At 38.4% G+C, this 16,031-nt stretch overlaps 1 protein-coding gene across 2 annotated transcripts in view; it reads right to left on the reverse strand.

Annotated features, from left to right (window-relative positions):
• Window positions 1-15,570, reverse strand: part of BRWD1 (bromodomain and WD repeat domain containing 1) — a 56,555-nt gene extending 40,985 nt beyond the window's left edge. For both annotated transcript variants that reach the window (XM_051614961.1, XM_051614952.1), the window contains exons 1-13: window positions 15,324-15,570; window positions 15,087-15,145; window positions 14,856-14,885; window positions 14,607-14,666; window positions 11,327-11,477; window positions 9,968-10,066; window positions 9,249-9,409; window positions 8,413-8,634; window positions 6,322-6,422; window positions 4,742-4,812; window positions 3,469-3,569; window positions 2,143-2,183; window positions 584-682 (exon numbers count right to left, since the gene is read on the reverse strand). In XM_051614961.1, coding sequence (XP_051470921.1) covers window positions 584-682; window positions 2,143-2,183; window positions 3,469-3,569; window positions 4,742-4,812; window positions 6,322-6,422; window positions 8,413-8,634; window positions 9,249-9,409; window positions 9,968-10,066; window positions 11,327-11,477; window positions 14,607-14,666; window positions 14,856-14,885; window positions 15,087-15,145; window positions 15,324-15,384 — 1,256 coding nt within the window. In that variant the 5' untranslated portion in view covers window positions 15,385-15,570. The remainder of the gene's footprint in view (window positions 1-583; window positions 683-2,142; window positions 2,184-3,468; window positions 3,570-4,741; window positions 4,813-6,321; window positions 6,423-8,412; window positions 8,635-9,248; window positions 9,410-9,967; window positions 10,067-11,326; window positions 11,478-14,606; window positions 14,667-14,855; window positions 14,886-15,086; window positions 15,146-15,323) is intronic.
• Window positions 15,571-16,031: the final 461 nt, after the last annotated feature.

Genomic DNA, 16,031 nt, shown 5'->3' on the forward strand with positions numbered 1-16,031 from the left:
CTGCTTAGTGTCCACAAAAAAATTAACTTAGCATTCTGTGCTACTGTACATTGTCCACCCTTCATTTCTATCGGGTGCCATATAATATACCTATCTTCATCTGTAACGACCCTATTCAAACTGTGTGCTATCAACATATAAAAGTACAAAATAATACATTAAAATAATCAGCAAGATCAGACCTTGATGAAACCTACCCATTACCTGTCATGACTTCTCCTGTAAAGAGGTTATCATCTCACCTTATTTTAACTAAACTAAAATTGTTTCTCCTGTGACACATTAGCTGTCTGACTGAAATCCAGATTGAGAAGATCTATGGCACTTCCTGTTAAATTTTTTTTCCTTAATAAAGAAAATGTGATTGTCACAGCATACATTTGAAAGCTATATAAATCTTGATGCATTTATTCAAGAAGACTAAAAATTAGCAATCATGAGAAAACTCATTTCATTCACATAAAGACCATACCACTTGATCATAGGATTGCTAAGGCTTGCTCTGTTTTGACTGTAAGTAAGTGTGCTTGATAAGTTTTTCAAACTTTCTGACTTAACACAGCAGAAAAAACACTTCACCTACCCTGGCAATCTATCGGACATATCCAACAAAATACTCCTCCATTCTGCTTGTTCAAAACGCCAGATTCTAGCTGTTCCATCTCTACTGCCACTTATGAACCTTTAAGAAGTTTTAAAACATAGTTAATAAAATAATCAATAAAATCAAAATAATTTGTTTTAAGGTAGATTCAGAGTTACACAAGATCACAATTTAAAACGTTACAACATCACAATTTAAAATGTTACAATGTAAGAACAAGAATTAAGCCCCAAAGTTAAGCTCAGTTCACATCTTCATCCTCAACTCCTCAATTACAATACTTTAACCAAGTATTTAAAATAATCCATTCTGAAACTATAGTGTTCCAGATCCTAACGTGGGGGCAGCAGTAGATCAGCACAGCCAAACTTGAGATGTTCCCACCCCCAACTATGCATAAGGAGAAGGCCACCAGTGGTCTACTTTAAGATACCAAGGTGTAAACCGCAGCAGCTCAGGTTTGCATTTCATGAACTGCTAAACTATGAATGCAGCAAATTGAAAATTCCTCAAGAGAGGAACTGAAACACTGTAAGACACCCAAAGATAATCTCCTCCACAACTCTGAGCTAAACAGTTGACATTAACTCCTACAGAAAAATACTGCAACCAAGTGTATCATTACTGTGCTCTAATTTGCTATGATTAATTTTAATAATAATAATTATAAATCTTAAATGTCTTCCATAAGAAAGCATTACCAAGAAAAAAAAAACAACAGAAGTTTTGCCTGGTTTTTTTGGTACCGCCTTGAAAAACTAATCCAGGCAGGCAGTACGGATAGTCCAGTGCAACATGACAACCCGAAAGACAAGTATAATGGCAAAAAAAACACATTCAAAAGGAAGACAATTACAACTTCCAAATTGAATGTAGATTACTAGCATTCTTAGTTACAGTTATCTGGCCTTCTAGAAGACACACACACAACATAACACAAATCTGCAACTTATGGTTGCAGATCTCACTCTACCCTGAAGGCTAAAATCCAGATCTTCTTGAATTACAAGCCAAACAGAGATCAATTTTTACTCCATTCTGTCCTGGAAGTATGGATGAAGTTTTACAAATGGAATTTACACAATGTTCCCTCCCCCAGTCAACTGTAAAATTCTGTTAAATCAATTTCCTTTAAAAAGTAATAGCAGGCTAGAAAAAAAGAAAATTATTAAAACTTATTTTTTATTATTTCCATTATGTTTTTCCATTCCTTATTCTGATCCAATCCTTCCTGAAACTGAAAGAAAAAGAATGAGGAAGAGGAGGTTTATGAAACTACAAATATATCAGGCATGTTAAAAACATTCCTCCAGGTAAATAAAAACCCAGCCAGTCCACAGGCAGTGCCTAACAAAAATTAATAGAAAGCTGAGGGAGAGCTGAAACTTAACTATGCTCTCATTGATTCGTTTCAATTTCCTTTCTGAGTTCCAAATAAGTAGAATTTTCTTACTGGAAGCCTCCAGGTGAGAAAAAGAATACATCCTTAATGCCAAAATAATCTAGTGTTTGTTCACATTTGAAAATCTTCAACGTACCTATCACCATTGTTGGAAAACTGAATGCTATCAACTTTGTCCTGTAAGAAAAGGTATAGTTTGTTAGAAATTCTAATTTTAAATAGGAAATATGGTTTTGACAAATCTGAGCTTAGTAAAACATGAAACAGTGAAAAACCTGCATATTGTATAATTACTAACAGTTTTAACTGTAAGATGAACCAAGTCCAACAAATAATTATTAGAATTCACTGTTAATGCATTTAAAACGGAAATTTTAAAACAAAATGTCCCAATTCAATATGAAGGACTGACAGATTAAGTAACTGTCCATTAATAATATGGCAGTCAATTAACTCCTACTTGAACATATATTTCCACTACCCTAAGCCAACTACAATCTAGAGGAATCTGTTGTTCCTGCTCCTACTTACCCAGTCTTTAAAGAAACATACATTTATTAAATTTAATCACAAGAAAATCACAGGAAAAGTAGATAGCACACTCAGATCAGTTTATCTTCAGAGCTAAAAGTCTCCCCTACATGCAAAACATGTATTGATCAAACCTTATCACTGTAACATAAATGGTTTGAGTCAGATTAAGTTATTACAGAAAACTTACAAAGGCAAACAATTAAAGAGTATTTTTAAGAACTGCCTTTGAAAGAACTTTGAGGGCTCAACTACATCTACAGATTCTTTGTGCATCAAGTGCTAAAAAAAAAAAAAAGACTCAATCTTCAGCATACAAAGATAAGCCAAGTTTCTCTCAGATTCCTTACAAAACAGAGATCATTAGACTAACGTACACAGAGAGCATTTTATCTAAGAAGTTCTTTTCCTGACAGGTATCAGTTACATCAAGAGAGCAAGTAGACAGACAGCACACATTACATTAAGCACATGGGGAAACAACAGTAAACCAGCAAGCTGACTTGTTATGCAGGGAGTATAAAGTAGCTTGGTTGTGCATGAACAGAAGTCATCAGAAGCAAAATTCAGGAAGCTTAAGCCCATGTAAAGATTTAACACAAAACAAGGCATCAAATGGTAAATAGGCTGAGAATGTGGATTTGATTACTCAAGTTATCTCCTTGCTGTATACACCATGTAATATGCAGGTGGCTAGGCATACTTGAATGAGATGAAAACATATAATATATGTCCAATTGAAACGATTCTAAGTATTATTTTGATACATTCCAGCCTTTAAACTGGTCAAGTTACATTGAGATGATAGGCTGAAATTGTGCAAAAGCTCTAAAAATACTCAATAAAAGGACACTGCTACAAACCTACTAACACCATTAATGTGCAACTTCAATACTGCTTGAAATTACTTGGATTTAACAATCTTACTTACAGCATGACTTTCCAATTCAGCTATTTTCTCAGGTGTTTCAGAGCCAAAAAAATACATCCTGATTACATGGTCAGTGCTGCCAGTTGCTAAAAACATACCACCTGTAAAAAAAAAAAAATAAATCAAGCATTAACCTACTGTATAAGAAATAAATGCAGATAACCAACATTTCTTAAGATGCCTAGTTTAAAAAAAATAATAATATTAAGAGTGTCACATTTTCTGCGTTCTTCCACTGACATACAGATGTGGAAGTAGACTGCCCTGTTGCCCGATAAAAGTTCTCTCAGACATAGTAAAAATACATGGTCGTACTCAGTGCTACAAAAAATAAATACATAACTAGGGGAATGTTCAAATATCTAACACTACTAATTAAGCACAGAAGTCTTCAATTATGTGGAATATGAATAGCCACCATCAGAATTATCTAGATGACTCTTTCACTGTAGCATAGGTCTCATTTGTAGTATGTGAATGGCTTCAAAATTGGTCACAAGGGTAAGTAAACCAGTATGAGTATACCACTATTCAGCTGCGGTGGCAGCAATAGTAACATCTGCCTCTTGGTGCCTTTAAGTGCTGTCAAAAAACCCCAAACAAAAACACCCTCAAAAAGCCCCAAACACAACCCAGGGCCATATCCTGACAACATTAACAAGCTACACTTCAATTTCTGTTTTATTTCTGAAAATCCCAAGTTTCTTCAAATACTCATGCTGTCTGGTACAAGTAAGGCTTCTCACCAGTAACGCACATGATTAGAAAGAAGAACACAAGCCATCAATGAAGCACATTTTTAGATATATTTGTGGATTCTTAAAAAAGAAGGGATCTTTATGACTTCCTGCATGTAACTGGCACAGAATCCAGACCTCCTCCTATTAGCAGTAACCATTTCCACTGCTGCTGTTGACTGTGATACCTTAAAGAGAACTGATTTTGCAAATCTCTGACATTATACTAAGGAATTAAATCAAAATTAAAATTCAGCAAATGATGCATAAAAAGTAAACAAGCATCAGGTGACTCTTCCTTCTGTAGCATCACCAATGTCAAAAGGAAAATTACTTAGTTCAACAGAGTTTTTCAGCGTTAGCTAAGGCAAGTGTCACATTTATGTCATGGGCTAACAATAAACATATACACTACTTATAACTTACTACATAGCGCTGTTTTCAAATATTTTAAAGCTGTCACGAGCAGAGTATTATACCAATTACTTACAAAGAAGTGAAATCACAATAATGAACTCAATCTACACATGACTTACCTACACTGAATGAAGAACAAAGCATCTGAACCCCTGGTCTAGGCTTCTCTGTGAATTTCACTGGCCGATTGCTTAAAAAGAAAAGATGCTTGAAACAGGACATGCCACACAACACCTGGCTTTCATCAACATTTCAAAACATAAAGGTATGTTTCTTCAAACATCTACATAAAAGGTACTTCATAAATAACATCTGTAGATCTTGTGTAGGAGGATGAGCTGTAAGGTTTACTTTTTGAAATTACTGTACACAAATACAGAAATGATATTTGAAGCCCACACAGCTTATGACTTTTCCTGCAAGATCCTATTACCTAGCAAGGGTAACACAACATGCTTAAGAATGTTTATTCTCATCCTTCAGTATGATTTACCCGCTCCATAACATACCCACGATATACCCAACTCTTGCCTGCACATTACAAACCACCAACAGTACATGAAGTCTAGCAATACCATTATTGCAGAATGCTGTGCAAAATCATAAAATTTTACAGAAATAAAAGTTTCGCAACACTCTGCACATGGTGATTTAAAAGACTCATTTAAAAGAATGTTTCCAGTTCTACAAATCATATACAGTGTTCCAACTGACATAGCCATAATCTCACAGGAAGTAGCTACTAAGAACTACAGTAAGGAGAAATCCACCAAAATGTGCTACTTTCAAGCTTTATAGGTTTCTTCTACTCATTGTTCTATGACTTTTCTGTTGAAGTGTTTTCTATTTATCAAAGGAAATGTTGTGACCATCGGTATCACAGTATTTTTCATGTTTATATGATATATAGTAGAGATTCAAAATCTAATGCTGCCTTGAGACCTTCCAATGCTTAAACTAATTTAAGCAATGCTTCCATCTCAAAGTCCTGTTCTCCTAATTTGAGGAGAATAATTAATGATCTAGTTTACACACTCTCTTTCTATAACTTACAGCCTGAAAAGATTCTTCAGATACAACTACACCTTTGATTAAATAGCAAAATAATCTTCCGCTTTCTAAATGACTGCTCTGTTTTTATCTTTTGGTTTGTGGTTTGTTTTATTGGTTAGTTTGTTTTTAAATAGGTGCTCCAATGTAAAGTGGTTCATTTTATACCAACTACCATTATATGGCACAATGGTAGATACAGATTGATCATCCAAGATCTTTCTCTTTCTGGCGTTTTTTTTTTTAACAGATCAACAGATCAACATATAGAACACTTAAAACTACCCTGAACATACTAGGGATGTAATAGACATCCTAAAACAACACAACTATTGAAAACTCAATACAAACAAAAAGCTTTGTTATGCTTTTCCAACATATTGATGTTTGCAGCAATTATAGTTGTCCTACATTTGTACTTTTAGTGTAATACAAAGTTAGTGTATTTCCCAGCTGACGTCCCCAGGCAATAGAATAACTTAATTTGTAAAAGATATAGCTAGTGATGGTGCTTCAAAATATTTACATAAGATTATTTCCAGAACATTTTTATAATCACCAAAAAATCATTTTTTTTTTAGCTGGTTAAAATACTCAACTTATTTTAATCAAGCATAGCACAGCATTAATCAGCAACCCGCTTACATACTTGAATTTCATGGAATCTGTATCCCATTGCCAAAAGCACACAGTTCCATCTGCACCAGTAGAGACCATATATCTCATGGAGCCCTTCACCATTGGACTAAACTGAAGACAAAAAAGACATACAAGAAGAGGCATTTAAAAGTTGTTTATGAACTTCTAAAAAAGTTACTGTAAACCTTGATTTACTTTGGATTTTTCAACTGCAACTGCAAAGCAGTTGCTGATAACTGTAATTTTTAATGTTTACAAAATAACATCTATACTTGAAAATAAGTTTGTAGTCTATGTTTCATTTATTGACTTACATAAAATCAATTCATTCACTGCTTTGTTTTTCAAGTCTTAACTACTCAAAATCATACACTAAAAATGCTGTCAATTAATGCAATGATGAGCAGAGTAGACTGAAAGAACAAAATGGAAGGAAGTTCCACTAGACAGGCTTTTTAAAATTCTGTAATTAAGCAGAGCATCAGTTGTGAGTTCATCTGAGTACGTGTAATCTGGTACCACACATTTATAGGCAGCCCTCACACACACACTTTCTTTAAGACATGGGTTTACTGCTATGCACAGAGCTACCTTTCATAATACTTTACAGAATGCAAGTTACACGGGTTGATTAAATTGCTTATCAAGTACTGCAATTTACTACCATTAAAAATGGCCATATAAATTGTACATATTACAATTACAGTATTATTAAGAACACTTAACAAAAAAACAATAATCCAACATACTACAATAAAAGAAACACTATCAGTAAATGCTTCGCTGTTAAAAAAACAAGAAAAAAAAGAGCAACAAATGCCACAGCAACTCTGCAAATATGAATATCAGTCTGGGAGGCAGAATTTTTGAGAAAACTGCTAAATTATTTTTGTACTTAACATCATAAGCTGGCAGGTAGCCACTCTTTATCCCTCAACATAAGCCTGTTTGTCTCATTGGAAAACACAACAAATCTGGACAATGAGCTACTAGTTTATCTGCTAAGTAAGAAATTACAAAATTACAGAACAAGACCAAATACAAAGGACTACCAAGAACACGAAGTATCACAATGCCTTCAAATTTAAATACGCAACATACTACAATGAACACTTTTGAAATAACTTCTATTCTGAGATTAAGTCAAACACCTATTTCACAGAAGTTGGGACCACATATTGAATCAGAACACCCCCCACATAAACCAGGCTATCAGGTCACCAGTAACAGACAGTAGGATGACATGATGTTTCCCACAAATTCTCTTTGATTCCAACCCCTTAGTAATTACAGACAGTGATCTTTTTTTGAGTGAAGGATTCCTGTCATTATCTTCAATTAAATACTCATGAATTTCAGAGAGGAAAGGAACTTTCTTAAAAAAAAAAGCCGATTTGTCCTGTGGTTTAGACTAATTTTTTACACAAATATTTAAATGTACAGACGTTCATATCCCCACAGGCAGACACACAGAATAATTTTAATCATGTGAAAACCACATTGATGGGCACAGAGAAAGTTATTTGCCATTCATGTACATGCTAGCCTACATAGACAGAACATCAACAAAGAGACAAACAGAACATCAGTTCCTTGCACTTGGACATGAAAAATTAAGATGGACACTAAAGTTATTTCTTAACCTAGTAACAGCAACCACAAAGCACTTTTCTCCACAAACAGAAGGTAAGGTAGTAATCTTCCTTCTTGAGAAGTTATAACACAAAAATAGAAGGCTCTATTGGCAAGGGGCATTCACGTAACTACGTTTCTTAGCTTCAGTAAGTGACCAAGCAAACTTGATATTTCTTATCAATGTGACAGCTAGCTAATCTTGGGGTGTCACATCAATCCAGATCCTATTACTAAAGCAGACTTACAACTTTTTAAATCAGGTGAAACAGCATTTTTTTTCCCCCCATATTATTTCTTGTTTTCTACTATCAGAACACCTTCAAACTTTCCACACCACGCTGTCAAGTGAAACTCAGCTTGGAGTTTTGTGGACTGGCTGCTTCTCACAACCAATCTACATTATTATTATGTATTATCTACATTATTCTACAAGCAGAAACACTTTAAAAAAACCCCACAAACCTACCTGTAATGAGGTAATGGACCCTGTGTGTCCATGGAGGACTGCAACTGGTGCACAAGTTCTCAGACACCACACTCGGATCATTTTATCACAGCTTCCAGCTGCAATCATAGTGTTTTCATAATTGACAGCCATATCAGAAATCTCTGCTGAATGTCCTCGTAATGTGGCCAATAATCTGCCATTATGAGTTGACCAAATCTTTACCAAACAGTCATCTGAGCCCTAGAAAGAAGTGTTTATTACACTCAGCAAGGATTTTCCAAGACATTCAGGATAGAAGTTTAAGATTTCCTTTAAGGAACCTAACTATGTTTTTCCACAGGTTGGTAAATTACACTTTTATTTAAAACTATGTATGCTACTTAAGCTGAATGAAAGTCATATGACCAACATTAAAGAAAAACAAGAATATTCACTTATCATTCAGGATTACACTGCAATCACCACAAACTGCACCATATAATGCAAAAAGTCTGGAATAAGTTTGAGGGGATACCTTATGTAACAGTCAAGGAAAGTACTGTTCTGTAAAAGCAATCTCTCCTCTGCCACTTCATAGAGAACATGAAACATGCTTAACATTGAACTACACCACTGAATAAAGCTTCTACTTCAAGGTCAACACCAGATCAGATGTTAAGCACAATTTCTTAAACGCTTCAATTTTTAATTTCATTAAATTGTTCTACTTAGGTATAGCGATGGAGATAAACAGCTAGATTTTAATACTACCAATATCCATCTCTAGAAGTTTTAGCATAATATGCATTTCAAAGTTCTTTTCTTTGCATCTGTGTAGAACTATATTCAAATATGGATCTATTTCATCAACTCACAGTAAATATTCTATGTCCAGTCCTATCGAACGCAACACAGTATACAGAAGAAAGATGGCCAAGAATCCGTCTGTGCATCTTGACATGCTGATACATACATCCTGGAAATGAAGTACTGAACTTTGCATATCCAGTTAATTGTTTCGCTCGATGCACTTCCACTACAATGCAAAGAAATAAAAGAATGAACATACTGATGTTTAAAATGGGTCTATTCTAAAACATGATGTTATTTAACTTCCATTAATATATTATTTAAGGACTTACTAGAGGTGACTTTCAGAATTCATAAATTCAGGGTTTTTTTGTATTTGCATTTTTTATTATTAAGACAGTATTTTAAAATTGCTCAATTCCAATCAAAACTTCAGTCTCCAAATAAAAAAGCTAATTGTTATCTTTATTTTCCTGTGGCTTTCTATATATACCTCAAATAATAAGAGTCCTTCTATCAGTAGGAGAATGATTTGCATTTTCTGCAGGTTCATCCACTTCATATAGGGGCTTTATAAAAGAAAAAGATCATCTAGAGGCTAGTGTCTGTCTAGTGCTGGGAGCAGACCTTTGTACCCAATACATAACTCCAGTGAAGTCATACAAAAGTTCTCCAGATAAGCCTCCAGATCCAGTTCTAAGGTGCAATTTTCAGCATCATAGCAAGGCCAGCATCAAGATAAGCATTGTATGCTGACAGCAACAGTAATGAGAAAAGAGCTTACCAAGGTTTGGTGGCGCGCCATAGTTAACAGGAATTTCAGGTGGTCTTCCTCTATGAAGAGCAGCAAATGCAGAACCCTTCCAAACAGTGTTCCTGCAATCTTTAAAACTAACTGAGGTTAGTCCTAAGTGCATGTTAAAAACATCAAGAGAGCTGCAGTTCCAACACACGGTAAAGAACGCACCTGTGATACCAAACAGTGTGGAAACAACTGAAAAAATAGGAACACCAAATGCCCCAAAGCTTTCACGAGGAGAGAAAAGTACATTTAATACAGTAACAGAGGAAAAAAAAAAAACAAACACCACAACCAATCACCAAACTTGGAACTTACTCCTAAATGGTGATGTCTCTGCAGTTCACTTAACACAAAACTAACTTTCAACTGAATTTTTCCTACTCATTCTCAGTTAAAACAACTAATTATTTTTTAAATTTTCATTAATACTTATTAATCAATAATAAAAATATGTATTAATTAGCTATTATTAAATTCTTTAACTAGATTATCTCAAAAGGTCCTTTCCAACCTGACAATTCTGCATTTCTTAAAAATATCCCCACACTGACAGTAATTTTGACACACTCGTGCTGAAATAATCCTAATTCTGATTTTCAGGACTGAATAGTCAGTGCCATTTGGTGTGCATCCTTTAAAGCAATTAAGACAGACAACTGAAAATGCAATAGTATCCCATAAACCAGTTGCACATCATACCATCTAGCTACCCAACAGAACCTCATAGAAAAACATATGAACACCCCTGTCCCAGAAACATTTGAAGAGATAAATCTAAAGCAAAGATCTACTCAAATAAAGTATCTGCTTATGCATTGCCAACAACTCCCTTTCAGTTAAGGGCAAGGACTTTCTGCCTGCCTATGCATAGAATTCACAAGTACTAATTATGATGCCATTTGCATGAACCAAGAAACCTTTCAGAAAACCGGTGTTACTGTTTCACATTTGCACTGAACAGAGAAAAACCGCTACTGTATTCAAAACCAGCATGGGCCGATATACTACTGGGAGTGTTGGCAGATGTTAGAGGAGTAACACCTGTGTCCTAATGATTCTCTACATTGCAGTAACACAGAAAACTGGCCACATTCAGCAGCCTCAGCACCCAGAGTAAAAATAAATCATGTGATGCCAACATACAAACTCCTCTTCACAACAAACAATATACCGTTCTACCATTAATACACAGATGACTGATGTTTTTCTTCATTAAACTCACTATAGAAGAAGCGGGGGCCAATATTAGTTAAAGTTCACCACTTTTAAGTATTCCAAAAGTCTTCACTACATACTTATGAGAATGCATCATACCCATTTCAAAGAATAAAAAACCCATACCTTTTGCTGTACGTAACAATGACTGTCTTCCTGCACCAAGTAAGGAATTCACTCTTGAAATGCTGGGTGGTATCTCCTTATCCAGTATAGGGCCAATACGTTTGCATATTTGTAACAAATGGTCTGGAGACACATGTTTGTTGGACAGCACCTGACAGAAATTTAAATTTTAAAAATACATATGGTACATCCAGAACAGATGGAGCTAAAAGTATCAGTATTCACAGGTATACTAAGCATTGCTTAAATATTCTGAAGTTCAACTTAAACACAAGGTCAATTCTGTTAAACTGCAATCCATTAAATTCAGCTCTCCAAAAACAGGAAAGCCATAATAAAAATGACTGCAGTAAAATTACTTGCTGCACATCACTTTTACTACTGAAAGCCTGCAACATTCACACATATGGTACCCTTTTGTGTGGCACCCTACAATGAGTGTCTTCACACAATTATTTTTATTAAGAATAAGAAACAGAATTCAAACCCTCATAACTAAAGATCATGGAGAATTTTCTTGTAATCCAGCACAAGAATTTATGCAACAAGTACTTAAGTCACACAGTACTTGTTCAGTAAGCTGCAAACTAGCAGGCTTGTGTACAATCTCTCTGGAAATAGTTTCCTTGAAGAACCAGTACTTCATAAGATTGTCCTACTTCCTTAAACCAAAAGGATCAAAACAGCCATCCCATCCATTCAGGAAGGCTCTCATACTATCTACATCTAACAGCCTAAAACCTACACCCCCACACACACTCAGATGTCTCAGTCAAAAACAGATGTGTGGAGTTTTTTTTCTTTTTTTCTCTATTCTTTCTGCGAGTTCAATGAAAAAAAAACTTCTCCAACTATAAAAATCAGTCACAATAATGCAGAAGTATGCAAAGTAGAGTTTACAGAGATATGAATAAACCAAACCCTAAGAATAATAATTTTAAAAAACTAGGGAGGTCTGAATCAGCAGGCACAAGCAGTCCCATGCTTACTCCTCTCTCTGATCTGGCCACGTCAAAACCAGTTAGACCCAGAAACCACTCTGCTACTTCAGCAGCCAGACTATTACCAGCCAGTACATCCAGGAGAGGCAGAGGGCCACACCAACACAAGTATGTGGCCTCTTGCCCATGTAGCTCAGAACACAGGCAGAACTAGCTTGTGCTCATGATGCTATTCCCTTAGCCTACTGACTCAAGATGAGGAAAGCCCTGACAAGGCTGATCTTGTCATCAGAACAGTGAGAATAAAAATATAACGTGCTATCGTTAAGATTTGCTCAAGAAAAAGTTTCCCAAATATACACTAAGTATTGAAAATGTAGCATTTAAGCCACAACTTAGTACTTGTTTTAGTAATAAAAATCCAAATAATGTATAAAGCTTGTAAGGGTATAGGTTGTATTCTTCAGGGTGCAGAGGGGTGAAAATAGCAGTAAAATAGTTAACATCACCACACAGCTAAATATATATATATATCCAAGCCAATCAGCTCATCAGACGCTTAAGGCTGATAATGAGAATTTTATTTTGTATTACAAAATGCATTTTTATAATTTCTTTACTATTTTTCCCCTCTTGAATTGGTATAGAGCACTACCAGCCATGACATTCAGGACAGAAAGCTCAGGGTCTAATGGCTTATGCCAAACATTATAAACCATTTTGCTTGCATGCCATCATCAGGAAGTACACACTTCAAATGTAATCCCTGATAGAAGCATGAATACAAACCCTTGCAATTAATTTCCTTTTCTAGGGAGTTTTATTCAGATTTTGGAAGGAACAGTTATTTTAAAGTCTCACTCCAATTCTGTGATGAACAAAGAGTAAAAGCGTAATTGTATCACATGACAGCATCTGTCTGGGGTCTCTGCAAATCCAGAGCAAGACCAGTGGGAGAAAAAAGGTTTGCAAAGCCCCTCAAAAGCAGAAACTAAAACCTTCAGAAGATGAATTTGGATATTCTGAAATACTATTACCCTGTGTAGAGATGTAAATTGTGTAGGAGAAAGAGGTACAAGCAGCACACAGTAAAGAACTAATCTGACAACTGTATACATATAGTAAACATTTTTTAAAAAACCCCAACAGCCCTATACTAAAATCCACCACCATTTTTTGCCAAAAAAACTGGGGTCAAAAAAACCAACCCAGCCAACCAACAAACAAAACCCAAACAATCCTTTGCAAACTTACTACTACTTTAATGTTTCAAATCAGAGCTTGAAACTATTCCTGTTCAACAAAACTTGGCTTTTTAGAGACTTAAACCGTTAATTTAAAACTTCATTTGCTCAACTGACCTCATTGACAAACGGAAGAAATGGAATCCAATTTATCATTTTAAGCAGCAGTGAAATAATTAATAAAATGTTTTAAACAAAATTTTCATTCCCTCTCTATGCAAATACGATTCTGAGATCTTCCAAGCCTTACACAAGCGAGACAAGGGGATTTAACTATAACAATGCAATACCTGATGGATAAAGGATAAGCCAATTAACCTGAAATGCCTGAATCTTAGCGGGGAAAAACCTCAAGTATAAACACGTCTTTAAAGAAAGCAAGATCAACATCAATAAAGCAGCACAAACCCACACTGGGCAGGCACCAGCAGGCCACCACTTCACCAGACTCAACCGCCAAATATATTTTGTCATTTAAGCAGCACTAAAATATCAAGAGAAAGACAGCTTTTCTCTCTGAAACGGATGCAAGTTAAAACATTTAAGCAAACAACATCAGCCGTGGGAGGCATAAAGTACATGCTGTTGAGAAGTCACTCCTATTTTTTCCAGTATTTAGAAACAAAGCTATCACCACTGAGTAACCAGCGATAAAGATCATACTCATAGACACCAGAACTGCCAACGCTTGATTTCTGAACAGCGATTTCATTTCCTAATCTGTTGAAGGGGACTGATGAAGGAAACCAAGCGGAAAATAAATACCGTCAAATCAAAACACGCTTAACAAACTTGCTCCTGAAACTCTGAAATGAAACCTTGCTGCAGATTGGTTCTCCCCTATATGTAGGCAGTGGCATGTACCAATGAACACCGCCAAGCTCCACCTCTCCTATGTAAACAATATCCTGCATTTAAAACACCAGTTGTGTTTTTGTTAGTCTAATGTAAAGAAATTGAAGGCCTTTTCCAAAGCAACTCCAATGTCTTAAGAGAGCAGGAACGAAACTGGAAGGTAAAACTTTGGCCCTTCTTTTAAACTTAAAGCGTCTAACATCAATGTTAGCATCCCAATTAAATAAGAAGAAGTCTCACCAATTCTTCGTAACTTCTATAATGCTCATTTCCTTGCCAATCCAACCTTTTAGGAAGCAACTAAATGGAGGGAAAAAAGAAAAAAAAAAGAAAACTTGAATGGTTAAAGGGGAAGGAAGGATAGATCACATCCAAAACAATGTGTGTCGAGGGGAAAATGTGGAGATAGTAGAGTGGAAGAAACTTGAATGACTTGTAAACTTTCGACTACAGCAAGAGAGATGATTTGACCGGAGACTACACACAGACCTGGTGCTGCTCCAGCTCCTGCACCAGCACCTGCAGAGAAGAAGGTAAAAATACAGAGTCAGGGACGAGCAAGCCCTCAGCTTCTAAAGCGGCAGCTGCCGCAAACGGGGAGGGGGGAACCGCGGGGACCGGCTGCTCACACCTCCCCTTCAATCAACCCTCTCGGCGGCAGCGAACGGCAGCGGGGTGCCAGCCGGCGCGCCCAGGTGAGCGCGGCACCCCCGGACTCACCTTCAGCGCTCGCCTGCAGGGCCCGGTGGTCAGGAACCGAGCGATGAGGAAGTAGAGCTCTGCGAGAGACACGAAGAGAGACGGGGGATGAGTCCGGGGCTTTGCTGGGGCGGGGGGGGGGGGGGGAGCCCCCGGGGTGACTAATTCATAATCCCGGCCAGGAAGATGGCGGCAGGGAGCGGCGGCGGCACCGGCGGGAGCTCTCGCCCCGGCCCGCGGCCGCCCCGGCGGTTTTACCTGATTCAATGAGCGGCAGGGACACGCCGCCGGAGTTGGACGAGGCCGTGGGCTCAGCCATGGCGGCGCCGGCCCGGGAGGAGCTGCCGCCCGCCCGCCCGCTCGCTCTCTCGCTCGCTGGGCACGACGGCTGCTGGCGGCGGCCGCGGCTGCCCCGGCAGGGCTGGGAGGGCTCAGGCGGCGGCGGCGGGCGCGGGCCGGGCCCGGCTCGGCATCGCCCTGTCAGCGCCGCCCCTCCCCCACCGCCAACCGCCACCAGCCGCCCCCCCCTCCCCTCCCCTCCCCTCCCTTCCCCCCGCCTTTCCCCTCCCTCTCCCCCGCGCGCGGGCGCGAGCCGCCCCCGCCCCCCCCTCCTCCCCCCGCCGGACGCCTCGCTCGCGCTCCGGCTCCCCTCCCCCTCGCGCGGGCGCTAGGGCCGCCTCGGCGGCGCTGCCGCCATCGCTGCCGCGCGCGCTCCGCCGCGGCGCTGCCGCTGCCACCTGCGCCGGGCACGCCCGGCTGGGGGGGGGGGGGGCGGGGAGAAAAAAAAGTAGTCCCCTGTCCGGGCGGGCGGGCAGGGGCGGGGGCGCGGCGGGGGGCAAGGGTTGTGCGGGTGGCTGCGGGCGATGTGCGGGATGGGGAGGGCGGCGGGGGGGGGGGGGAGGGATGGGGCGGGGAGGTGGCGCGCGGGGAGAGCACGGGAGGCCCGAGCGCGGAAGGATTGGCGCG

The sequence above is a fragment of the Apus apus genome, chromosome 1 (assembly GCF_020740795.1).
Source record: "Apus apus isolate bApuApu2 chromosome 1, bApuApu2.pri.cur, whole genome shotgun sequence".
Taxonomy (NCBI): Eukaryota; Metazoa; Chordata; class Aves; order Apodiformes; family Apodidae; genus Apus; species Apus apus.